The 25,498-nt window shown below is 56.6% G+C and overlaps 1 protein-coding gene across 1 annotated transcript in view; it reads left to right on the top strand.

Moving 5' to 3' along the window:
- LOC118674788 overlaps window positions 1-23,860 on the top strand; it is a 30,939-nt gene extending 7,079 nt beyond the window's left edge. The window contains exons 3-7 of the mRNA XM_036346859.1: window positions 15,381-15,497; window positions 16,992-17,150; window positions 17,409-17,510; window positions 19,488-19,684; window positions 22,485-23,860. Coding sequence (XP_036202752.1) covers window positions 15,381-15,497; window positions 16,992-17,150; window positions 17,409-17,510; window positions 19,488-19,684; window positions 22,485-22,555 — 646 coding nt within the window. The 3' untranslated portion in view covers window positions 22,556-23,860. The remainder of the gene's footprint in view (window positions 1-15,380; window positions 15,498-16,991; window positions 17,151-17,408; window positions 17,511-19,487; window positions 19,685-22,484) is intronic.
- Window positions 23,861-25,498: the final 1,638 nt, after the last annotated feature.

Below are 25,498 nucleotides of genomic sequence, written 5' to 3'. Positions count from 1 at the left end.
CCTTCCTTGCTGGCAGGCAGCGGACGACACAGATGGCCTCCGGGGAGCGTGTTGCCGCCTGGCTGGGCGTGCGGGTGGGCAGGACCGCACAGGAGCCGGGGTGAAAGCAGCGCTTGCTCACGGGGAGTCGGTAGCCGTCCAACGGGAAGCCCAGGCTATAGGGAACGTGGAGACAAGTGCAGGCTGTGCAGGGACCCGCGCCCAGCTGTGCGGGTGGGTCACTGGGGCCAGGGACGGACCTTCGCCATGCTTCTGGAAGGTTCCTGAGCGCTGGTGGACGGGGGAGGGGCCTGTTGCTTAGGTGCCAGCCGGCGTTCCCCTGGAGGCTTCATGCGGCTCAGATTGTAGTTTATCTTGTTGACTGCGTAGACCAGGGCTCCTCAAACTTTTTAAACAGGGGGCCAGTTCACTGTCCCTCAGACCGTTGCAGGGCCAGACTATAGTTTAAAAAAAAACTATGAACAAATTCCTACGCACACAGTGGTGGCAAACACACCCAGCGGGCCGGATAAATGTTTTCAGCGGGCCGGATAGATGTTTTCAGCGGGCCGCATGTGGCCTGCGGGCCGTAGTTTGAGGACCCCTGGCGTAGACTCTTCTGGGTTATGCAGAAGACAAAACCTGAGACAGGTGCTGTTCTTGTGGCCCCGTGAAAGGTATATACTACGTACAGCATCCGTGTAGGCCTTCCTTTGCTGGCTATTTGGCCTTCCGTGTTCTGGTCAGATTCTAAAAATGAACCACGGCCATTACCATAGAGCAGTGGTTCTCAACCTTCCTAACGCCGTGACCCTTTCATACAGCTCCTCATGTGGTGGTGACCCCGATTTCATTTTTACACATTGAACATAATGAAAGCATAGTGATTCATCAGAAAAACAATATGTAATTATAGATGTGTTTTCCGATGGTCTTAGGCGACCCCTGTGAAAGGGTCGTTCGACACCCAAAGGGGTCGCGACCCACAGGTTGAGAACCGCTGACCTAGAGCCTCCTGTAGCCACGGCCACGTGGGGCCGGGAAGGCCTCCGCTCAGCCCACCCGCCCAGGGTGAGTCTCTTGGACGCGGAGCCTCTCCTGGCTGCCACGCCGCCCGGCTCATGAGCAGGAGGATCCCCACATTGCGACCAAATGGAACTTCACGTTCACGGGCAGATTGCTAAGTGCTCTTTCGAACAGCTCCCCCCCTCCTTGTGCTTTGAGATTAAAACACTTTTTATGGTCAGAATCTGGGCAAAGAATGTGCGCCTGAGCAGCCATACCTGTGAGCAGAGGAGCTGAGCACGATGGGGAGGCCTCGCCCTCCTGCACGGCCCCCTAGGAAGCATCTGAGCTTCCCGGGTTTAAGCCACCAGCCGGTTATTGCTTCGGGATATGGAATGCGCGCCTCGGCCCCACTCGGGCTGTCTACTCGCCTCCTGACGGGCGTTTGTATCGGTTCCAGTTTCTGGTGACGATAAATAAAGTTGCTCTCAACATTCTCGTGCCAACAGAGAAAAACAGACGCTTGCAGATGTGGGCGCGGCGAGGGTGAGCCTTCTCTCCCTCCTGCCGGGGGGGCCGGCTGGAGTTAATCTGTCACTGGATGTCCTTCTCGGAGACATGCTGGGGCCTCCGGGGCTGCACTGAGAGGCGCCCAGGACTCAGCAGTATGTAAATTATGCACGAGTGTCCTCCGTCGTCCCGGTGGTCACAGTCAGAGGCATGGAAACAGGTCGCATTCCAGATGATTTGCAGGAGCTCGAGAGCAGCCCGGGGCAGGGTGGGGGGGTGGGGGGGTGAGGAGGGGCTGGGCTGGTTTCTCAGAGTCCCATTCAGTAGGTTTCCAGGTCTAGGCGGCTCTGTCCTTTCTCCTGGCTTCTGAGCTGATCTATGAGCACCCCCCAGGGTTGGTGTGTGGTCTCCCAAATGCCTGTACTAGATCAGGGAGTTCGGAGATTTTTTTTCCAAAGCAGAGGTCTTCTACGTTAAAAAAAAAAAAGCCATTTAGTGACCCTTCACCTTCTCATGAACTCATTCACTTACGCGTTTATTAACCGCATTTATTGAGCACCTACTGTATGCCAGGCCATGTTTTAGGCATGAAGGATAGTGGCCTAGACAGATAAGTGGCTCTTCTGATGACGGAGGTATACCTAACCAATACATTCCGTACATTCAGGGAACGGCAAGTACTTGAGAGAAGAGAAAACTGTGCGAATCGATGGAGGGTGACTTGGATGGAGGCACAGGGAGGAATATGGGGGTGGAGGCAGGGGAGGGAAGGCCTCTGAGGAAGTGACCTTGACCTCTGAGGTGGGAATGATGAGGTGCCAGCCGTGCCAAGGTTTGGGGACATGAGCCTTCCGGGCCAAGGAGAGACCCTGAGGAAGGAGCAGGCTTGAAGAGGCGGGCTGTTTTGCTTCTCCCCCACCCCGCCTTATTATACGTTCGGGGGGGGGGGGAAGGGGGGGGGAAATTAATTCTTCATTTTTAAAAACTGGTTTTCCCAGTTGAATGGATAGAACACGTTGTGGACTATCCCTGCGGTGGAATACCACTTAGCCCTGTAAAAGGAACGGATGGTTGATTCCTGCATTGATGTGGATGAATCTCAAAGTACTATGCTAGGTGGAAGAGAGCCAGGCCAAAGAGTCCAGCCAGCTATCATTCCTGTATCTACTCACAGCAGACAACTGTGAGTGTGCTTTATTATTTACTTACTAGAGGCCCGGTACATGAAATTCATGCACGGGTAGGGGGGAGGGGGAGTGTCCCTCAGCCCAGCCTGCACCCTCTCCAATCTGGGACATCCCTCTCACAATCCGGGACTGCTGGCTCCCAACCGCTCGCCTGCCTGCCTGCCTGATCACCCCCTAACCATTCCCCTGCCGGCCTGGTTGCCCCCAACTGCCCTCCCCTGCCGCCTGGTCGCACCTCAGCCCCCCCTCCCCGCACCAGCCTGGTTGCCCCACGCAGCCTACTGTTCAGTCGTTTGGTCGTCCCTCACTAACCCCCCTGCCGGCCTTGTTGCCCCACACAGCCTGCTGTTTGGTCATCTGTCCGGTTGTTTCGGTCATGACGGCCCCTGGCTTTTTATATATTAGGACTAGAGGCCCAGTGTGTGAAATCGCGCGAGACCCCAGACCCGCCACGTGGAGCCGTGGGCCCCGCCTCCGCCGTGCGGCTTGCGGGCCAGGGGGAGAGACGGAGAGGTGCTCCAGCACCTTCTGGTGACCGGTTATTTGGTCGTTCCATGTTACGGCGTTATGGCCACAGGCCTTTTATAATGTAGATTATTATTTTTTTCCCCATAGGAACAACTGTAAACATACTTGTGCCCCACCCTGTATAAAATTCTAGAAAATGCAAACTATTCTAGAGGGACAGAAAGCAGATTTGTGATTTAATGGTTGTCTGCAGAGGGAGGAGGGGGAAGAAGGAGAGACTGTTAAGGGGCACAGGAAATCGCTGGCGGTGATAGACATGTGTGCTGTCTTGATTGTGACGAAGCTTTCACGGTTATGATATAGACGCATTGCAAAGCTGATCCCACTGAACCCTGACATGTATGTGACTCGGTGTACTTCAACTACATCTCAACAAGGCGGGAACCTAATCTGGTTTCTCATTTTTAAAAATGCTGGCGGTGGATGTCATAGATACGGAACTTAAAGAGGACATGGCAATCGGTGCTGTTCTATGTGAACACCTGAACTCTAGAAGCTCTCAGAGGCTTGGCCACCTTCCATCTAGGGGCACGTGTTGGCTGGGGCGAGCGTGGGACTGGGGTCGGCATGGAGCCACTTGCATGACCCTTGAAAATGCGTAAGGTTTTCCTTGTGTTTCTGAAGTTTTCTCAGGCGATTTTCCTCACTTTTAAGGCCTCTTCATGCAATGGGTTCCAACTGCGGCCAGCGAGAGCTTCCCGGCCATTCCCACCCGCCTCTCTGCCTCCTCCAGGGAGGATGTCCTGGGTGGGGCGATCAACCTATGCAAGGAGGGAGGGGGGCCCGGCCGGCGTGGCTCCGTGGTTGAGCGTCGACCTAGGACCCAGGAGGTCACGGTTTGATTCCCGGTCAGGACACATGCCAGGTTGCGGGTTCAATTCTAGGAGGGGGCGTGCAGGAGGCAGCCAATCAATGATTCTCTCATCATTGATGCTTCTATCTCTCCCTCTCCCTCTCCCTTACTCTCTGAAATCAATAAAAATATATTTTACAAAAAGAAAAAAAGGGAGGAAGGGAGAACAGGGCCCAGGTGGGTGTGTCCCTGTGCCGTCTGCCTCAGAGCCAGACCCAGAGCCAGACCAGAGCTCTGGGCCGCCGCTCCCCTTGCCCTGACCCAGGTCCGGACTCCGCCCCGGAAGAGGGGGCAGCGTGCTCAGCCCCGCCTGAGCGGCAGCATCCACACTGTTGTTTGTTTGTTTGTTTGTTTCTTTCAAAGGCAGAGAAGAAGAAGGAAGTATGTTAGGCAACTAGTTTGGCAGAGTAACATCTTTTCCCCTCCAAAGCCGGAGGAAGGCTAAGGAGCTGTGCCTCCCTGGAGGGAGTTAACTGGGCCTCAGGTGGTCTCTGCCACCAACCACCCCCTCCCCGCAGCAGCCTCCCTGTGACATCTGCTCTCTCAGCAGCACCAGGAATCAAACGGGCGCTCGGGGAGATGGCCAGGCCAGCGCCAGGGCGCCTGGGAGGATCTTTTCAACTTCAACGTAGCTGTCCATGGACTGCGAAGTGGGCGGGCAGGTGGCAGGTGGGCGGGGTATCGCCTCCTGGAGGTGCTTTCTTGGCCACGAGATCGCGGTGCTGTGTGTGTGTGTGTGTGTGTGTGTGTGTGGGGGGGTGTTATCAGAGGGGGCAGGCGCAGGCAGGCCTGCAGTGGGGTGCACCTCGATTCCATCTCGGGCTGCCTTTCCCTGCTAACGCCAGGTGCACAGTGTCCTGCCTGAGACACGGCCGTGCTGCAGGCGACTCCGTCACGCGTCCTATCGATCGGCTGTGCTCCCGCCTCCCCCGAGGGAGGGGAGAGGAATAAAGAAGCCAGGGCTGCAGTGTGCTGTCGGGGGGCTGCGGCCACCCCGGGGGGACCATGTGCCTAAGAGTCCTCACAGCTGTTCCCCTTCACGTCCCCATTCTGAGGGATGCGTGCCTCTGCCATGTTTCCTCCTCCGACGTGGTGTGGCTGTGGTCCATGCTTCCCACCATGGGCACATCGGGCCCCCGTTAAACAGGGCGAGAGCCGGGAACCAGGGGCAGAGCGCCTGCGCATCCCGGTCATAAACACTCCTGTCCTGACCCCCTCCCCCAGCTGTGTGCGAGAGGAGACTCACAAGCCCGAAGCCTGCAGCCCCAGCTCGCGGGAAAGAGTGTGCACCGGGCCTCCGGCGCTGCGTGTGGGTGTAAATGGCCGGGATCAATATATTTCCATAAGCACCGGGGGGACATTTTTATGGCGTGTACATTAGAGTTTATAATGGAGGAGAGACAGGATCCGCCACCAGCCCCAACCGGGGCATAAAACCCATCTCCCAAATAAAAACAACGCAGAGGCGCTTTTGCAGAAGTTCTGTTCTGTGGCCATGCAGGCTGCAGCGCAAGGCCTGCTGGGAACGGGGCAGGCTGGTTAGAGCTGGAGCGTGCGTGTGCGTGGGAAGAGGACTGCCCTGCGGCGGGCGGCGGGCAGTGGGTGGTGGGCAGCGGGCGATGGGCGGCGGGTGGTGGGCGGTGGGCGGCGGGTGGCGGGCAGCGGGCGATGGGCGGCGGGTGGTGGGCGGTGGGCGGCGGGTGGCGGGCAGCGGGCGATGGGCGGCGGGCGGCGGGCGGCGGGCGGCGGGTGGCGGGCAGCGGGAGGTGGGCGGCGGGTGGCGGGCAGCGGGCGATGGGCGGCGGGTGGCGGGCAGCGGGCGATGGGCGGCGGGTGGCGGGCAGCGGGAGGTGGGCGGCGGGTGGCGGGCAGCGGGCGGTGGGCGGCGGGTGGCGGGCAGCGGGCGATGGGCGGCGGGTGGCGGGCAGCGGGCGATGGGCGGCGGGTGGCGGGCAGCGGGCGGTGGGCGGTGGGCGGCGGGCGGCGGGCAGTGGGTGGTGGGCAGCGGGCGATGGGCGGCGGGTGGTGGGCGGCGGGCGGCGGGCAGCGGGCGATGGGCGGTGGGCAGTGGCGGTGGGCAGTGGGTGGTGGGCAGCGGGCGATGGGCGGTGGGCAGTGGGTGGTGGGCGGCGGGTGGCGAGCAGCGGGCGATGGGCGGCGGGCGGCGGGTGGCGGGCGGGCGGCGGGCGGCAGGCAGCGGGTGGTGGGCGGCGGGCAGCGGGTGGCGGGCGGGCGGCGGGCGGCGGGCAGCGGGCGATGGGCTGGCGCACAGCTGAGCGGTTAAGCGCCGGCCAACCCTGGCGGGGAGCTGTGGACCCATCGCTTGTTAGCTTCCTGACCTTGGCCAGGTCACTCAGTTCTCTAAGCACCAGTTTTTGTGCTGGTTTTTGGCTTTTTGTTTTACTCCTCACCTGAGGACATTTTCCCATTGATTTTGAGAGAGAGGGTGGAAGGGATGGGGAGAGAGGGAGAGAGCAGCAATGTGAGAGAGACACATGGACTGGTTGCCTCCTGCATGCACCCCGATCAGGGCCAGGAATGGAGCTGGCAACTGAGGTGTGTGCCCTTGACCGGAATGGAACCTGGGACAGGACCCCTCTGTCCCTGGGCCCAACCGGCCGGGGCCAGCATCGGTTTGTTAACGACAGCCGTAGTCCCTGGCCTGCTGAGGTGGCTGTGGGGATGACAGGGACTCATGTGTGCAGCCCGTCCCTGGGGTTTCACCACGGCTCCATGCACGTCAGGAGGAAGGAAAAGCTGCTGCTGGTGAGGATGCTGCTGACGGCAGTGATCGCAGGGTGTCCGAAGTGCACCAGCGACAAAGCACAGCGCGCGCCTCACTGTCCGACGTGGAGCTGGCCCAGAAGAGGCAGGTTGCCGCTCTCCCCAGTGAGCCCGGCGGCCGAGGGGCCAGGCGCAGCGCTGACGGGACATGTCCCTGTGATGACATGACAGCCTGGGCTCCACAGCTGCTCTTGGACCCCGGCCCCGGAGCCCCTGACCCGTCATCGCTCTGCCGCCCTCATGCTGCCCAGTGGCTTGTGTCTCCAGACGTAGCATGACCCCCTCCTTGGGTCTGTCCAGCAAACCACGCTTGGGAAGGAGACCTGTCGCCGAGATGACCCCTCAGCGTCCTCACTGGTCTGGTGTGACTTTTGGAGGGTCTGTGCCTCCGTCCCGGCGTGTCTGTCCGGCGATGCCAATTCCCGGTGCACGTGGCCAGGGGGACACCCCGCGCGGCCAGCGTCTGAGCGCCGAGGGGAGAGGTGCCAGTTTGGCCTCTGGGATTCCGTGTCCCCTTCTCGGCCAATGAGAAGCTGGTGTCGAGCTCAGAGCATCGTTTCTGCGTCTGTGATCGTCTCGAGAGCTGACACCCGCCGAGCCGGGCATGCAGGGCTGCCGCACCGAGTGAGGGCAGTGACTCTTCCCAGCATCGGACGCGGGCAGCCCTTTCGCTCGGCAGCTCCTTGGCTCAAGCCGCCGGAGCCTTCGGGCTGCCCTGGAGGGCAGAGTGCCCGAGAGGCACCCGGGGCTGCCGATGCCACTGGTCACCGCCATGACCCAGAGGCACAGGCCTCAGTAACAGCCACAAGGTGGTGAACAGGGGCCAGGGACCCTGTGAGCCCCGGAGGGCCAGCGGCAGGAGGCTGTTCTGTTGCTCCGATCGGCATAACGCCCCGTCCTCACCACTCCAGACACTCACTCGATCCGGATCTGCTGAGTTTACATCAAGACCTGCCATGTGGCCGGGAAGAAAGGTCTTGTCTGTTCCACATCAGTCATGCCAGGCCAGGCCCTCCCCGCGGCTCTCGAAGGGCTGGCACAAGCACCATGAGGGGTCTTGGCCCCCACGCCCTTCCTCAGAGAGCCCGCCCCGTCTACACGGGTCTCAGCCAGGCTGTCTTCTGTTTGTCATGGCCCTTCGCGCCACGGACACGTGTCTGCCTCTGCTGAGTACAGGCCAGAGGCGGACACGGCCTGGCATGTGGTAAGTGGTCCTCAGTAAGCATTTGGTGAAGATGAATGAATGAATGAATGAATGAATGAGTAACTTCCAACCCTGCGTAGTCCCTGGGAACACATCGAAATCACCAAGAGAGGGTGTTCAATCCACCACGCCCTGCTCCCCACCAGACATTTTTCTCTTTGTAATATGTCCTTATTGATGTCAGAGAGGAAGGGAGAGGGAGAGGGAGAGGAGAAACATCCATGATGAGAGAGAATCACGGACCGGCTGCCTCCTGCACGCCCCACACTGGGGATCGAGCCTGCAACCCGGGCCTGTGCCCTGATCGGGAATCAAACCCTGACCTCCTGGTTCCTAGGTCAGTGCTCAACCACTGGGCCCCGCCGGCCGGGCTCCCCTCACACTTTTTCCCAGTAAGAAATCCTGCCAGGTGTTGGGATGGCGGGGGGAGACGGAGAACCCTCTGTCCTGGTGTCCCTTGCCTCCGTCCTCCACCGTTCTGCAGGCGTAACTGCTGCCATCAGGGCCATGGAGGGACCACTTCGCACCAGATCAAGCCAGGCGGGGCCCCTGGGTTCAGGCGGGTTCTGCGCAGCCTGGCTGTCTGACCTCGGACAAGCCCATTGATGCCCTTGGCTTTACACAGTGGGGCCATAAAACCTGTTCAGGGGCCCTTGGAGAGTTGTCAAGGGTCAAGCAGGAGAGAACTTAGGGGCATGCCATGTATTGCAAAGGATCCACTCACATCGCACCTAAGGCAGTGGTTCTCAACCTCTGGCCCTTTAAATACAGTTCCTCATGTTGTGACCCAACCATAAAATTATTCTTGTTGCTACTTCCTAACTGTGATGTTGCTACTGTTATGAATCGTCATGTAAATATCTGATGTGCAGGATGGTCTTAGGCGACCCCTGTGAAAGGGTCGTTCGACCGCCAAAGGGGTCGCGACCCACAGGTTGAGAACCGCTGACCTAAGGGATTGACTCATAGCCATCCTTGTAACATAGGGACACAGCCCTCCCAAGGAGGCCTGCCTGGAGGGGAGGGCCTGGAGTCCATGGTGGGCGCATGCAAACATGGAAATACCTGTCTCAGAGTCTAAGGGGGCTCTGGTCATTTGCGTATCATTTGCATAAATTTGCATATCACTTGCAAGTCACTTGAGGCAGGTGGGAATGTGTCATGACCCACAATACCCCCTCCTCCACAATGCCCACCCTTGGCCTCCTCACCTTCACACACCCCCTTCTGGAAAACAGTAGGTTAGGGTCCCCGGGGAGGCCCCACTGCCCTCCTCCTACATGTATGTAGTCTGTATGTCGTATGTATAGGGGTAGGGGGTCCAGGCCTGAGGACAGCTCTGGGGCCGCGCTCCCTGACGGACGGCGGGCCTTCCGCGTGACTGAGCTCTCTCAGTGGAAGCCATTAAAGGCGATTCTCCTCTGAATTCTCTGTGGTCGTCCCCACTCTCTCCTTAGAGAAACCTCTGATTTTTCACTCGCGAGACGCGCGGCTGCGCTTGTCATGCCCCGCGAGGCGATTTCAGCTCTCCGGTGCCAGGGAGCCGTTCCCGCTGATCAAAACACAGCTGCGCGCGAGGCCCGGGGATCCGCCGTGGGCCCGGCGCGGGGCTGTCTGCCGGTACCTGGGGAAACGGATGTAATTAGGGTAACAGATATCATGTGTGTATGCAAATGCAGCGGGAACGAACCGCCAGCAGCGACACAGGACCTGACTGTGCCAAGTCCCGTCAGACCCGCCACCAGGCTCGCCCCACACCGGCAAGGCCACACCTTCTCCAGAACCGGCGAGGGGCCCTCCCTCCATGCCCGCTCCTTCTCTCACGCAAAGTGTGTTTCTTTTAAAAATACACATCGATCTCCATTATCTTCTGAAGAGGCTCTTCCAACAGCCCCAGTTCTTACGAGGCTGCAGGGGTCCCAGCACCTGAGAGGAAAGGGAGGAGGAAAGGGAGGAGGGAGTGAGCACTATCCGTGTCCCCCAGGGATGGCACCATGGCCCCCGAGGACCTGACAAACCGTTATTATTTTTAAATAGATTTATATTGATTTCAGAGACGAAGGGAGAGGGAGAGGGAGAGATAGAAACATCCATGATGAGAGAGAATCATGGATTGGCTGCCTCCTGCACGCCCCTTACTGGGGATCAAGCTCGAAACCCGGGCATATGCCCTGTCCGGGAATTGAACCCTGACCTCCTGGTTCATGGGTCAACGCTTAACCACTGAGCCACACTGGCCAGGCTGAGGCAGATCTTCTTGTCCCTTCCTTTCACCCTCCTTCCTTAACTCACCGCACGGATTCCCCGGCTACTTCACAGAAGTGAGTCGGATCTCTATCTAATCGTGGCACGGACGGCCTCCGTTCTGTCGACGGCATCGCTGTTTGTTGGAGAGCGTAAGTCTTAACTAAGCATCCGAACGGCATATTGCGGCCGATGACAGTCGTTTCCGCGCGGATTATCTCACGCGATCATGTTTCCGCCGTTATCTGGGGCCGCGGAGGCTGGCAAAGCTCCACAGCCACTTAAATGATAACATTCGTCCTAATAGCGTGGAAGACGGCCGCCTCCTCGGGGCGGCTTTAGTTTTAATCGTGTGTGTCAGCAGCAAATAGCGCGGAAGGCCCGGAGGAGCCAGTGGCATGCGCTCTCACGGAGGCGGCGATATGGATGTATTTAATATCTGTATTAAAAACCTCTCAGGCGCCACGGAGGTATTGAACCGATCGTCAGACACACGCAGGCCAGACCCGGGGCTGTGTGAGGGGCGCGATCCTACGTGCCTGACGGAGACCCTGGGAGGTTGTTCCGCGTCTAATTCGGGCTCCAAAAGTCCTTGCCAGACCCTGGGCCCGGCAGTGAGATGTTCCGAAACCAGGAGGAGCTGGGAGGATGGACCCGCGTCCTCCTTTGGGGTTTGTTTTCGGTCAGCCCGCGGGTGAGTGGGTGGGCTGCGCCACTGAAATATCTAACCCCTTGTCCCCAGCAGCGCAACCTCCCACCCGACGCTGCCGTTCACTAGCGCCCAGAATATTCTTGTTCTTTACCCGAAGGATGGCCGGGACCCGCAGAGGGAACACAGAGAGCGCGATGCGAAGTCACGCATAGAGCCCCGGCGGCAGGGCCTGGAAACAAACGCCGTTTGGAGTTGATGTTGGGGAGATCTGCTCAATCAGAGGGGCCCCGGTCCTGAGCCGCGAGGGGAGGGGGCCTGGAGGGACAGGGCTGCTGACTGGACTGGGGACACACCTTCCAAGAAGGGTCGGCCCGCTCGGCCCACCTGACTCAGTGGTTGAGCATTGACCTATGAACCAGGAGGTCACGGTTCGATTCCCGATCAGGGCACATGCCCGGGTCTCAGGCTCCACTCCCCCACCTCCCCCCGCACCTCCCGTCCACCAACAGCAAACATAGAGCGTGAGTGTAACAGGCTTTATTCTGTTCACTCACTAAGACCTCGGAGATTAATTGTTATTAAACCTCAGCAAACCCAGCTGAACCTGACTGACATAGGGAGGGTGTTAACGTTCCCATTTTCTAGATGAAAAATCGAGGCCCAGAAAGTGTAGAACGTCCTCAAGATACTGCAGTTAGTTGGTGGCGGACAGGGCTACACGGCTGGGTGTCCCCGCTTCCTGGTGACATACGGATGGGGAGGGGGGTTCGTTAAGTAAACTAGACACGTGTCCACCTCCAGGCGGCCGGTCAGCTCCAGCGGCCGGTTGTAAAGGAATGTGGGCCAATCGTTGCCAAATCTGCTGATTTTCTTTTTTTTAAGGAAGACCAGGGTTTTAACATAAAATCCCAATTATTACACATAGGCAATTGACTGAAGTCTTTTTTTTTCTTTTTTTGAACGCTTCGAGGCCAAGCTTCACCAGTTTCAGTCCTGATAACACCCCCCATTTTGTTAAACAAACAACCAACCCCCCCAAAATCCCATCCAGTCATGGGGACGTGGTCAGGGTGATGAGGTGGACGGAGAGGAGCAGGGTGGGGGGTCCGTGCGGCAGTCTAGAAGGCTCCATGGGGGCAGGTGGATGTGGCATAAAGGGTTGCGGTCGGCTGTCCAGTGCCCAGACAGGCTCACGCAGTAAGATGATGGGCGTGGGATGTTGTTGAGGGTGGAGAGAGTCACGTACATTTTCAAGGACTCGGCCCCGCAGAAAATGTGCTGCCGGGGTTATTTGCTTGTTTGTAGGAGAGCGTCATCCTTACACACAAATGCAGCTGAACCTTGAGCAACACGGTTTTGACCTGTGTGACTTACACCCATGGGGGATTCCCCCCAATAAATGCAGCCGGTCCTTTGTGTCCACGGGATTCCCATCCACGGCTTCTCCCCCAATGGATATGGAATGTATGGGTGCAAAGGGCCAACTATAGAGCTAAACGTATGTGGATCTGCGACTTTGCAGGGGTCAGCACCCCTAAGCCCCGTGTTATTAAAGGGTTAACTATAGCCCTGGCCGGTTTGGCTCATTGGATAGAGCCATGGTCGGCAAACTGCGGCTCTTTGGCCCCTTGAGTATGGCTCTTCCTAAGCCTTAGGAGTACCCTAATTAAGTCAATAACAATGTACCTACCTATATAGTTTAAGTTTAAAAAATTTGGTTCTCAAAAGAAATTTCAATTTTTGTACTGTTGATATTTGGCTCTGTTGACTAATGAGTTTGCTGATAGAGTGTCAGCCTGTGGACTAAAGGGTCCCGGGTTCAATTCTGGTCAAGGGCACATGCCCGGGTTGAGGGCTCGATCCCCAATAGGGGGCGTGCAGGAGGCAGCCGATCCCCGATTCTCTCTCATCATGGATGTTTCTATCTCTCTCTCTCTTCTTCTCTGAAACCAGTGGGAAGATATTTGCTAAAAAGGTTATGTCTGCGTGACTCTTAACACTAAATTTCTGGCATTGAAAGCCGCTGAAGAGGCTGGTTAGTGGCTGGAACCTCCGCCCTCAGGCACGAGCCCAGAAACCCCACAGCACAGAGAGGATGGCCCCTGCCCCAGGGAGACACAGGCCACCTGTGGGCATAGACCCATCCTGGCGAAGGTGTTTGGAAAATCGAGTTCCCCAGCGTGGCCCTTGGCCGCAGGGCTTCTCAGGACCCTTCATAGGCCATGACCACGGCACATCTTCTGGTTGCGGAATCTCTGTTCCTTTTTTCTCCCCGGGGTCTCTGGGGAGAGGATGTGGTAGAGACAATTCTCTGGGGGGTTGTGTAAGTGTGCGTGCGGCTCCTCTCCTCACCTCCCCGTATCTAATCTCTTTCTAGGTTTCTCTTAGAATTGTAGTTTTCCCTTTCCAGGAAATGTTTCCTTTCTACTCACACTAAAAAACAAAACAAAACAAACAAACAACAACCACAGTGGGCCACCCAGGGGAGCCTGGGGCCTCACTGCTGCCTGTCCCCATAACCATGTGTCCTTGGGTGGCCTTGGGCTCCCTGGGAGGGGGGCGGGGGATGGGGGGGGCGGGGGGAGGGTCTCTCCCTCTGTTCTCTGCTCAGGAGTGACTTTCACGCTTGGAATTCCCAGCCTGGGGGCGGCATGAGAAGACCTGAAGGCCTGGGGACAAAGGCCTGGGGAGGGGGCAGCATTCTAAAGGAAACACTCCCTTTGCCCGGGGACATCTGTGGGGGGGAGGGGGGGAGGAGGGAGAGGAAGAGAGGAAGGGGCGGAGGAGAGAGGATCCCTGAGTAGTTGGCCAAAGAATGGTTGGCCGAAGGGGCCCCTTTTACGGCCTTCCTGTTTATGGCTGAGAAGTAAACAGCCCAGGAACCAGGTCGGCTCCAGAGCAGCTGGGCCAGGGGGCAGGCTGGCGGGGGACCCCTCTTTCTGGGTGGCGGTGGGCGGGGAATCTGCCAGTCACGCCAGTCTCAGGGGCTCCCCCCCCAAACAGCATCTTAGGGTCCTTTTCCTTCCCCTCACGCCATCTGCGTCCCCCATATCCATGGTCCTGCTCCTTCTGCGGCAGGTGGGCATGTGCGGGCTCGGGGTTGGATCCCGGCTGCCACACAGACAGCTGTGAGACTGGGGGCAAGCCCTGTCCTCTCTGGTCGCTGAGCCTGGTTTGTGGTGACGCACAGGAGGGAGCTGGGAGGGTGTGGAGGCCGGGGCGGGTGGGGTCAGGCCCACCTCCCAGAGAGGCCCTGCCTGGGCGCAGGCCACAGCGCTCTCCCGGTTAGGAACCCGGAGCGCTCTGCAGGCTTGATGGACGAGACGGTGCCCGGAATAAGATGAAGAGCACGGGCCGGGGGCAGCAAACACCAGGAGATCAATAAACTATAATTATCAAGCCTGGTGTCCGCGGGAGGCAGGGAGTGCTGCAGACAGAGAGACGGAGGAGGGGGTGAGAGACGCCAGAGAGAAGAGATGGCGAGAGCAAGACACACACACACACACACACACACACACACAGATGTGGGCACAGTACATACCCCAGGGAGCAAGGGCTGGAGGTGTGGTGTGCACAGGCCCTCCCGGCCTCGCGGGGGGCGGGGAGTAGGATGGGGGGGCTGTCCCTGTGGGCATCCCTATCTGGGTGGGAGGCACTCACCTGTCCTAACAGCACACAGCACAGACACCCAAGGCTCTAGCCATGCGAGTTCCCTCATTCAGTTCCCCGGGTCTTCCCCCACATCAACCCCTGCATTACTAATCTATAATAATGAAAGCATAAGATGCTAATTAGGCCGGACAGCCGAACAACCTTCTGGACGTCCTTCCGGATGACCTTCCGGACGAAGCCGGGGCTGTGAGGGCCAAGCCCCTTGCCCGAATTCCGTGCATCTGCCCCTAGTAAGACTATCAGAGCCCAGAGATCACATCTGCAAGGAATACGGACTTAACACTTAGACGCAAAGATGACATTTCCTAATGTCCACTCCCACCATCTAAGCCAGTGATGGCGAACCTTTTGAGCTCGGCGTGTCAGCATTTTGAAAAACCCTAACTTAACTCTGGTGCCGTGTCACATATAGAAATTTTTTGATCTTTGCAACCATAGTAAAACAAAGAGTTACATTTTTGATATTTATTTTATATATTTAAATGCCATTTAACAAAGAAAAATCAACCAAAAAAATGAGTACGCGTGTCACCTCTGACACGCGTGTCATAGGTTCGCCATCACTGCTCTAAGCCATGCATGTAGGGAGGCTGAGCCATGAGGACAGTGTAGATTGTACCGTGGTCAGGGCTGTGTTTTGTTTTTTAAAATATACTTTTAAACATTTATTGATTTTAGAGAGAAGAAGGGGGGGGGGGAGAGAGGGAGTTGCTGTTTATGCATTCATTGGTCATTGGTTGATTCTTGCCTGTCCCCGATTAGGAATGAGCCTGCCACCTGGGCGCATCAGGACGAGGCTCCAACCAACTGCGCCTCCGGCCAGACCAGGGCGTGTCTTCCAGCCTCGTCTCCGTCAGCCCGCCTGACCCTGGGGTGCCGGTAGGAATCACTTGCTCCTTCATTGTTCGTGATGCATAGGACAGAGGCATCACCGCCCTGTCGCCGAGCTCGCAGGTGACCAGGGGAGGCGTCAGACTGCACTGGAAGCACAGTCACCCTGCCTTTCCCAGTGCGGAAGCGGAGGCCCCGGCTGGTGAACTCCCAGGGACTCGGGGTGCAGCAGAGTCGTGTCAGAGTCGGTTAGATCTGGTCCCCGCTCCCCCAGGGACAAGGGGCACAGTGCATAGTAAACCGGCCCTGCAGGGGGTGGGTGTGGGGGGTGTCTCCAGGGCCTGTCCCACAATCCCCCTGTCCCCTGCCCAGGCTCACCCTGGAAGTATGTGGCCCCTCCTCCAGCTCTACCTGAAGTGTTTTACAAGCAGGTCCGCCTCCTGCCCCTCGGGCTGGCTGCCCCTTAGCTGGGGAATCACGTGGTTGGCTGTCCAGGTCCCCCTCCCCTCCTCCTGGGAAGACCAGGGTCAGGGGCACTGGGCCTGGTGGGGACCTACGGGGCCTCCCCCACCTGTGCTTGCTCCCCCGAATTCTGCCTTTTCTCTCTGGGCAGCGCCATCCAGAAGGTTCCCCGCCGTCTGCAGGCAGAAGGAAGAGCGTTTTGTGCGCCCTCTTGGCTGGGCCTGCACGGGACCCTTGGGGTGATTTGTTGTCACACGGGGGGGGGGGGGGCGCAGATGCCCCCCAAGCCTCCCGCCTGGCGTGGGAGAGTGAGGGGAGGAAGGAGGGGCCCCGCTGAGCAGGGGGCTGGGTTTCTCTAATCCCTGGGCCGAGCCCCGCCTTTTGGGAGAAGGGTTTCTACTCATTTCTTTTCTCCCGTTCTCTCTTCCGTGTTGTTATTTTAAGTTGACGTTGTAACCTCAGGCCAAGTGCCGCCGGGAGGGTCTTTATCCTTATCTTTTTGGTCTGTTCCGGGAGGGTGTAAACTGTGTCACCCTGAAAGTTTAATTTGGATGCGATGACGCCGGAGAGAAGACTAGCCAGTTACCTTTCCTCTGAGCTTTAAGAATTTCTGGGATTCTCCCCCTTCCTAAAGGCAAGGCGGACTTTTTCATTTAGTCACCTGGTTTTCCAAGGTATCACTGCACTAGAGAAAGGGCGCATGGGAGGAGAGGGAGGAGGAGGAGGAGGAGGAGGAGGAGGAGGAGGAGGAGGAGGAAGAAGAGGAGGAGGAGGAGGAGGAGGAGGAGGAGGAGGAGGAGGAGGAGGGGGGAGGAGGAGGAGGGGGAGGAGGAGGAGGAGGAGGAGGAGGGGGAGGAGGAAGAGGAAGAGGAGGAGGAGGAGGAGGAGGAGGAAGAGGAGGAGGAGGAGGGGGAGGAGGAGGAGGAGGAGGAGGAGGAGGAGGGGGAGGAGGAAGAGGAAGAGGAGGAGGAGGAGGAGGAGGAGGAAGAGGAGGAGGAGGAGGGGGAGGAGGAGGAGGAGGAGGAGGAGGAGGAGGAGGAGGAGGAGGAAGTATGTGTGTGTTTTCACTTTAATGAAAAGGGAAAGGAAACCGTGGTCTGGTGTTCTGTTGAGAAGCAGGCTTCTTGGTCGGCCGCTCACCCCTCCAAGCACCTGGCTGGGTTTCCAGTGCCTTCAGCTTCAGACCAAATCCTGCGCTCTCTTCCGCGGCAGGAACACGCAAGGCGTCCACGAGGGCAGGTTAGGAAGCAGTTTTATTTTTCTAAATTGAAGAAACCTTTAGTTGCATCAGGTGGAAGCAATTTTTTTCCTGCAAATGCAGCCCGCTGGTCCTGTTTTGCGCGGGGAGACGGGTGGCTGTCTGCGTGAGCGGAGACTTTGTCTGCGCCTGGAGAACAGGAGTGTTGGGGGCGGGGAGGGCGGGGAGGGCGGTATGTGATGCAAGTTACTAATCCTCTCTGTGCTCTTTCCAGCCTGGATTGTTCTTTTTCTTCCCAGGGAGCACCTCGCCAGGCATGTCGGACCTCACCCCGCCCTCCCCATCCCGGATGCCCCCAGGAGCAAGGCCCTGCGCCCGCCCTCTGGCTGGGGCTCCCCCAGGTGAATGGGGGCGGGGAGGGCGGGAGGAAGCTGGGAGCACACCTTCTCCATAAGCAGAACGGAGAGCTGACCCTAAGCAGGAGGCAGAGGCCCCCAGGCCCAGGGGGGTGGGCGTGGAGGCCCTGAGCTCAACGGCCCAGGACCAGTGCAACCTGGCATTTGGGCCACTTTACGAAATGATTATATAAATTAGAATGACTGGTGCTTTCTTAAGAAAAAAACCATGATGTAAGCCTTTCGTGGAGGCAGGCAGGTCGGACCTGCAGGGACAGTGCGGCGTCTGATTGCCTGCTTAAGCTTCCCGCTCTCGCCACTCCACTGCGTCCTCCTCCTCACAGTTCAGTGCGTGTGTCGGAAAGACGTGGCTTTCTAAGCTGCCCTTCCTTCTCCCAGACCCGCTGCTCCAGTGCCCAGAACTATACATTTTAAAATATATATATATATATTTATTATTATTGATTTCAGAGAGGAAAGGAGAGGGAGAGAGAGAGAGAAACATCCATGATGAGAGGGCATTATTGACCAGCTGCCTCCTACACGCCCCCCACTGGGAATGGAGCCCACAACCCGGGCATGTGTCCTGACCGGGAATCGAACCCTGACCTCCTGGTTCATAGGTCGACGCTCAACCGCTGAGCCACGCCGGCCGGGCATCGAGATGTCTTCCGTGGCCCTCTGCAGCCCCCGCTGAGCTCTGTGCCCCTGGAAGTTTATGCCCCGGTGGCCTTGATACAAGCCGATGGCTCCCAGCCCTTCCCGGGTTCATGTCTCCATCCCTGGCTTCCTCGCTGCCTCCATCAGACGCCCCTTGCGGGCTGATTTATGGCTGCATCAGGGAAAACTTCACCCAGGGCATGAAATACAGTGCCCCGCGCCTGGGGCGCATCTTCCCCGTTATCGGCGGTGGCAAGTGTGTTTATAACCCTGGCGCCAAATCGAAATCAGGGTGATTTGCGCATCAATCTCCCAGATTAAATCGGGGAGGTGCTCTATTGCGGCTGGAAGGTTTGACCTTCGCGGTGCCTTTGGCGGGTCCGACTCGTGTAAGTCCCCTGGACAGTGACCCAGGACCTGTTGGAAAATGCAGCGATAGTGGCCGGAGCTGGGATTACAGCTGCATCAAAAGGAGAGAGAGAGAGAGGGAGAGAGAGAGAGAGAGAGAGAGAGAGAGAGAGAGAGAGAGAGAGAGGGAGACTCATGGGCACTGGAGGAGAAGGCAGCATGGTCTCGAAGCAACCCAGGTTGCTGGGGCCATTTCTCTACCTCTTCACTGCACCCCTGAACTCTAGAACATGTAGAAAGCAAAACACTGACTCTTGCCCAGCCGGTGTGGCTCGGTGGTCAAGCATTGACGAATGAACCAGGAGGTCAGGGTTTGATTCCTGGTCAGGGCACAGGCCTGAGTTATAGGCTCGACCCCCAGTGTGGGCCGTGCAGGAGGCAGCAATCCATGACTCTCTCTCACCATTGATGTTTCCATCTCTCTCCCTTTCTCTTCCTCTCTGAAATCAATAAAGACATATTAGAAAGAGAGAGAGAGAGAGAGAGAGAGAGAGAGAGAGAGAGAAAGAAAGAAAGAAAGAAAGAAAGAAAGAAAAAAGGAAAACAAAAACCCCAAACACTGAATCTTACTGAAGCCGGCCTCAGGTGGGCGCGCAGGCCCTCATCTTGTTTACAGTCCCCGGAGCGCAGAGCCCTGTGGGTCAGAGAGGTAATGAAGTTGCTAAAATGACTGGGCCCTCGCTGGTGTGGCTCAGTGGATAGAGCGTTGGCCTGTGGACTGAAGGGTCCCAGGTTCGATTCCGGTCAAGGGCACATGCCCGGGTTGTGGGCTCGATCCCCAGTGGGGGGCGTGCAAGAGGCAGCCAATCAACGATTGTCTCTCATCATTGATGTTTCTCTCTCTCTCTCTCTCTCTCTCGCTCTTCTTTCCTCTCTGAAATCGATAAAAAATATATATATATTTTTTAAAAACAGTATAAAATGCCTGGGAGAGCGGCACAGGACGGACATCCGTGGAATTCGTCTCATCGCCACGCGGACTGGCTCTCCCTGCCGATGGCGCAGATGGTGGGAGGCGTCCCGAAAACCCTGTCTCCTCTGGCCGCTCTCACACCGTCACCCACAGCCTGGAAGGATGCTGGCGGCATTCACAGCGCCCAGCAGGGTTAAAGGTATTTGGATCGGATCCGTGGAAATTATAGATTTTTAGATCCCCAAGGCTCCGGCGTGGTGGTCAGAGGGTGTATTTAGGGGAAATGTTTTCAAGTCGGGGTTCTACGCCTATAATCTGAGCCCCTCACCGTATACTTAGCCCGCACGTCTTTGGGAAGTAACCGCCTCTCCTTTGAGTCTGCGCCCTTTCCTCGTCCCGGGAGGAAGGTCCGAGGGCTCCTCAAATGGCCCGGCCTGTGCGGCAAATCCCTTTCAGATATGCTAATGTGCGCGGCTGATTATTAAGATAAATACCTTGTGTTGGAAACTGGAGTTAATTATAATCTATGTAATTAGTCGCTGGTCAGCCTAGAAGTTATAATTTATTGTTCCCTAATTTGCATTTATTATCAAAGATATTTCATTTAAAGGAATTACAAAAAATAACCCGATTCGAGTGGTTATGGAGACGGTGGGCATTTAGCAGACTTCAAAACTCTTTTTTTGTTGTTTTTTTGTTCTTCAAGCTTTTCTAAGCCGTCACACACAGTTTCAGGCCGTAGCCCACAACATCAGGAGACGACGGTGCCGGCTGATTACAAGGCGAGAATGCCCTTTCTGTGAGAAGAAATGACGCAGGTTTCGCTCCCAGGGTCCCTGGTTGGAGCCCTGGGTGAGCCTGCAGGAGAGGGTGGGCGTGGTGCTGAGGGCATCTTGTGTGTCCTGTGGGGGTGGGGGTAAAGTATTAGGGGCATTTCCTTCCAGGGAATGATTTTTCTTGGACAGCGACACAGACACAGCTTTGATGCCCAGGCAGGTCCTGGTGCCATTGCATGAAGCAGGTCCCCATGAAACATGAGGCAGGTCTCCATGAGGCAGGTCTCCATGAAACATGAGGCAGGTCCCCATGAAGCAGGTCCCCATGAAGCAGGTCCCCATGAAGCAGGTCTCCATGAAGCAGGTCTCCATGAAGCAGGTCTCCATGAAGCAGGTCTCCATGAAACAGGTCTCCATGAAGCATGAAGCAGGTCTCCATGAAGCATGAATCTGGTTTCCATGAAGCAGGTCACCATGAAGCAGGTCTCCATGAAGCAGATCTCCATGAAGCATGAATCTGGTTTCCATGAAGCAGGTCACCATGAAGCAGGTCTCCATGAAGCAGGTCTCCATGAAGCAGGTCCCCATGAAGCATGAAGCAGGTCTCCATAAAGCAGGTCTCCGTGAAGCTCCGCATGCTTCCCCAACGTGCCATTTTCGTGTTCCTGGATCAGATGCCTGTTCTGTTACTACTCGGGGCTCCCTCAGCCACTCGGGGGCCCCCACAATGCCAGGTACGGTGCTGAGCATTGGTACCAGGATCTCTCTTCATGGCACCCTGACATGGCTGCCCATTTTATGGATGAGTACAGCAAGGCTCAGATACATGCACTCCCCCATGGCCCTTGGTGTATGGCAGTGCTCACAGGGGTGCCTCCAGGTCAAGGGAACCTGCAAGAATTCCCAGGACCCCAGTAGACACGGCCACGTTGGCTCTTGTGACGAGGACTGGCTGTTTCCCTGAGTTTGTAGCAGCGATTCCTCTGCATTCTGGGGTCCTCTGCTGTTTCCAGGCCTCGCTCCCCTGAACATGAGCTCCCCACACAGTGGCCAGGCGGGCCGAGACTTTACTCTGTTACTCATGCTGGACCAGCACCGTAGCTGCCACATGCTAGACATTCTATAAACATTGTTGAAACACGGAACCTTCTCCAGAGCCAGGACTGGATGTGGCAGGAGAACACAGGCAGTGGTCGCCCCGGGGCCTTGGCGTATGTCCTTTCTCTGCTCAGTGACCTTGGGAACACCATCTCACCCCTGTGGACTTCGTCCCCCGAGCCTGTCAATCAAACCCTCCTGTCAGTCAAACCAGCTCTGCTTTGCAGGGCTGGGAAGATGCCCATGGGCTCTCATGGGACTTTTGAAATGTGAGAGCCGCGAGATGGACTTGAACAACGCAAGGAAAGGTAGGCGGTCCTCGCAGTGGCGGTAGAAACGGTTTCCAGAAAATATGCTGCAATTTGTTTTCTCTCTTAGAAATTTAAAAACACCTTCCAAACCAACTCTTGGACGCAGACGGCAAAGCTGACATCGTAAACTACTTATAAGTTCATGGCACCGCGCACCAGAACCTAGGGGCGGGGTCCAAATGAGTAGAGAACCATCTGTAGCCACAATGGGCTTATGAAAACGGAAGATGGAAAATGCACTTTCTGAACATTCAACTGAAGGAGCTGAAAACAAACGCTATTGCCAATACCAACATTCACATGGGTGAGCACACACACACGCACACACACACAGAAAACAACATTTTTAAAAAATATATATTTTTTATTTCAGAGAAGAAGGGAGAGAGAGAGAGAGAGAGAGAGAGAGAGAGAGAGAGAGAGAGAGAAAGAGAGAAACATCAATGATGAGAGGGAATCATTGACCAGCTGCCTCCTACATGCCCCACACTGGGGATCAAGCCCACAACCCGGGCATGCGCCCTGACCGGGAATTGAACCCTGACCTCCTGGTTCATAGGTCAATTCTTCACCCCTGACCCACTCCAGCCAGGCAAGAGAACAATTTCCAAGTGCATTTTTTTCCCCATAGGAAAGTCTAAGATAGTGAGATAGTGAGATACATCTGTACCAGGAGATTTTCTAACAGCGATCGCCGGTTCATGCATTTTCCACTGACCGGTAACGTGTAGTGTGCATTGCCCTGTGCAGAGCATGAAGCTCTCCAAGGGTGTGGTCATTCTATGGCAGCCAATCATGCTTTGTTCTGTTCTAGGCCGTTTTGGGGAACATGCCCGTGGAAGAAGAAGAAGGGGATGGCGGAGAGAGCAGAGGGCGTGCCCTTGACCGCGTGAAGAAGCAGTTTGCACTGTATGGTGTCGGCACAGAGGAGGGCATCAGGGAGACCTGGGGCAAGAAGGCCCCTCAGTCGGCGGCCAGCATTTCCAGGGCCAGAGGGAGGCTTTTGGGGAAGGAGTGCCGCGTCCTTTCTGCTGCCACTTGATGGTGTGATGACTCATCGGAGGCCAGATTCTCGGCTCCCCAGGGCCTCTTCCAAACAGGATGCTGGAGACGGAAGACCAGTGGCAAGTCCTGTCTGGGGGACGGTGCAGAAGGTCTCAAACATGACATCTTCACGTGGGACCCGAATCTGGCGCCTGCTCACAACAGCCACTTAGAGAATGGGGGTCACCCCTCCCCCCATGTCCTTGACACTCTCAGGACGGTGCGCATACCCCACCTCCTGCGAAGGCGGAGGCATGAGGAAACGGGTAGCTTCCCAAGCCAAACTCTTCTCCCCGTTTGTGGGGCTGCCGGACCACACCCGCCAAGGACGAGTGTCAGGGGCCCTGGGGTGCCTGCGAGTCTCCCTCTGCATTAGACACACCCCGGGGTGCTGGCATCTTTAACCTTATGTGTCCAACACGCTCTCCACCGAGCATGTTGTTCAGCCTCTGGAAACTTTGCTTGTGGTTTGTGTCTTTGATCCGTAACATGGGTAACATGGCAGTGTTTGCCCGTCTTAGGGTGTGCAGGCTGCTAAAACAACAGAGCCCAGACCCGCTGGCTTAGAAACAACAGGCATTTATTTCTCCCAGTTCTGGAGGCTGAAAATCCAAGATCGGACCCCAGCAGGGTCGGCTGAAGGCCCTCTTCCGGTGACTAGATTTCTTGTATCCTTATGTGGTGGAAGGGAGTAGAGGGAGGGAAGGGGGAGCTCTCTGGGGTCTCTTGCATAAGGGCACTAAACCCAGCCATGAGAGCCCCACCCTCAGGACCTAATCACCTCCCTGTGGCCCCACCCACCTTCTAATATTACCAGCTTGGGGGGTAGGATTTCAACAAGTGAATTTGGAGAAGACACAAGCATTCAGACCCTAGCACTGGCTCTGTGGTAAGTTTTCCATGAGGAAATTGTGTAAAACATTCAGATTCATGCCTGCTGTACGCCAAAACTCACACTAACTGGTAGCTCTACCTGCCAGTGTTCTCATTTGCAAAACAGGATCAACAACACCCATCCCATCCTACGTGGGAAGGGAGTTTAAATCTATAAGGTTGAGTCCTGTGAAATAGTCAATATATATTTTTTTTAAAAATCTATCTTTATTGATTTCAGAGAGGAAGGGAGAGAGAGAGACAGAAACATCAGTGATGAGAGAGAATCATGGACCGGCTGCCTCCTGCATGCCCCCTACTGGGGATCCAGCTTGGAACCTGGGCCTGTGCCCTGACCGGGAATCGTACCGTGACCTCCTGGTTCATAGGTCGAGGCTCAACCACTGAGCCATGATGCCCGGGCAGTAGTCGCTATTTGATTACTTTTAACTAAACAGCAATTTCATATGGGTCAGTCGGATGAAACGTGGCCTGTCCGTTCACAGCTGTAGAGACTCATAACTAACTGTAAATGGGACTGTTACTTTATTCCCTCTCCGCTCCCCAGCTCCCTGGTGCAGGCACACCTCAGAGAAGCGACAAGATGGAATTAGGGCCTTTTTCTCTCTCTCTGTTTCACTTTCTACTCTCCCCTCCCTCTCCCCCCCAACTTGCCCATACCCCTCTGTCACAGAGTGCAGTAGGGGCAAGCTTTGTGAATCAGACATAGCCCATAGAAGAGAGTGGGCTTGCTATTTTCTGGGTTAAGTTGTTAATTGATTTGATAATTGCCTGGGAGACACACACAAGACAGACACATACGCAAAACCAATGTCAGGCCACACACTCTCCCTTGACAGTGAGATGAAGATGTCTGAGTTATTGGAACTCTGATATCACCTGGAAGAATAAGAGGAGGAACCAGGGGAAGAAAGAGGGGAGTGGAGCCAGTGTGGGAGGTGGGGCAGGGAGAGGCAGGCCATCCCTCTTGGTTATCAAGCGAAATGACTCCCCAAATATGACAATAAATCACCATGGGAATCAATCCGACGGGAGGCCACTGCTCCACGCTGATAATGCATCAATCAATATTTAATGTTTACACTTTAATTAATCCCCATACCGGAAGCCTGCGCGCAGTGACAAAAACACAGAGACGAGAAATAAAACACCTTTCGTATCAAGGAGCGGCCAGAGCCCTGCCCGTCTGGTGGCTTCGGTTGGGCCTGTTGGATGGATCACCTTGGGCCCCCGGCGGCCTCCCAGTCACATCTGGATGCAGAGCGGGGGTGGGGGAGGGGCCGGGAGGTGTCCGCAGCCGGCGGGGGAGACGGTGACACCCTAGGAACTGCTCTGCGGAGCATGGATCCCAGAGAAGGCAGAGCAAGGCTGGAGCGAATATCGGATTCTGAACGTGGGTGCCATCTTCCCCCCAGAAAAGACTGCTGCCTGCAGAGCCTGGTCTGTAACTCTGGGCCTTTTTTGCGCCCCCCCTTTGTTTTTGTTGTTGTTTATTAATTTATTTTTGTTACTCCTCACCTGAGGCTATTTTTCCATTGTTTGTTGTTGTTGTTGTTTGCGGTGGGGAGAGTGGAAGAGAGAGAGAAAGACAGAGAGGAACATCAGTGTGAGAGAAACACATCGCTGGGCTGCCTCCTGCACATGCCCCGACCAGGTCCCGGGCCTGGGAGGAGCCTGCAACCGCCGTAGGTGCCCTGGGCCAGAATCGAACCCAGGACCCTTTGGTGCACAGGCCAACGCTCTATCCACTGAGCCAAACCGGCCAGGGCCCCCTCTGTGTTGAAGAATCCAAGTGTTGTCTTAGACACACGGGTCTTGGGCCTGGTCTCTAACATCCACGGCCCATCAGCATGTTGTCCAGCCTCTGCCCTTCCTCTTCCCAAGCCCTGA

This window comes from Myotis myotis, unplaced genomic scaffold, assembly GCF_014108235.1.
Source record: "Myotis myotis isolate mMyoMyo1 unplaced genomic scaffold, mMyoMyo1.p scaffold_m19_p_19, whole genome shotgun sequence".
NCBI classification, from domain to species: domain Eukaryota; kingdom Metazoa; phylum Chordata; class Mammalia; order Chiroptera; family Vespertilionidae; genus Myotis; species Myotis myotis.
The sequence above is the reverse complement of the archived record's forward strand: the minus strand, read 5'-3'. Positions and strand labels throughout refer to the sequence as shown.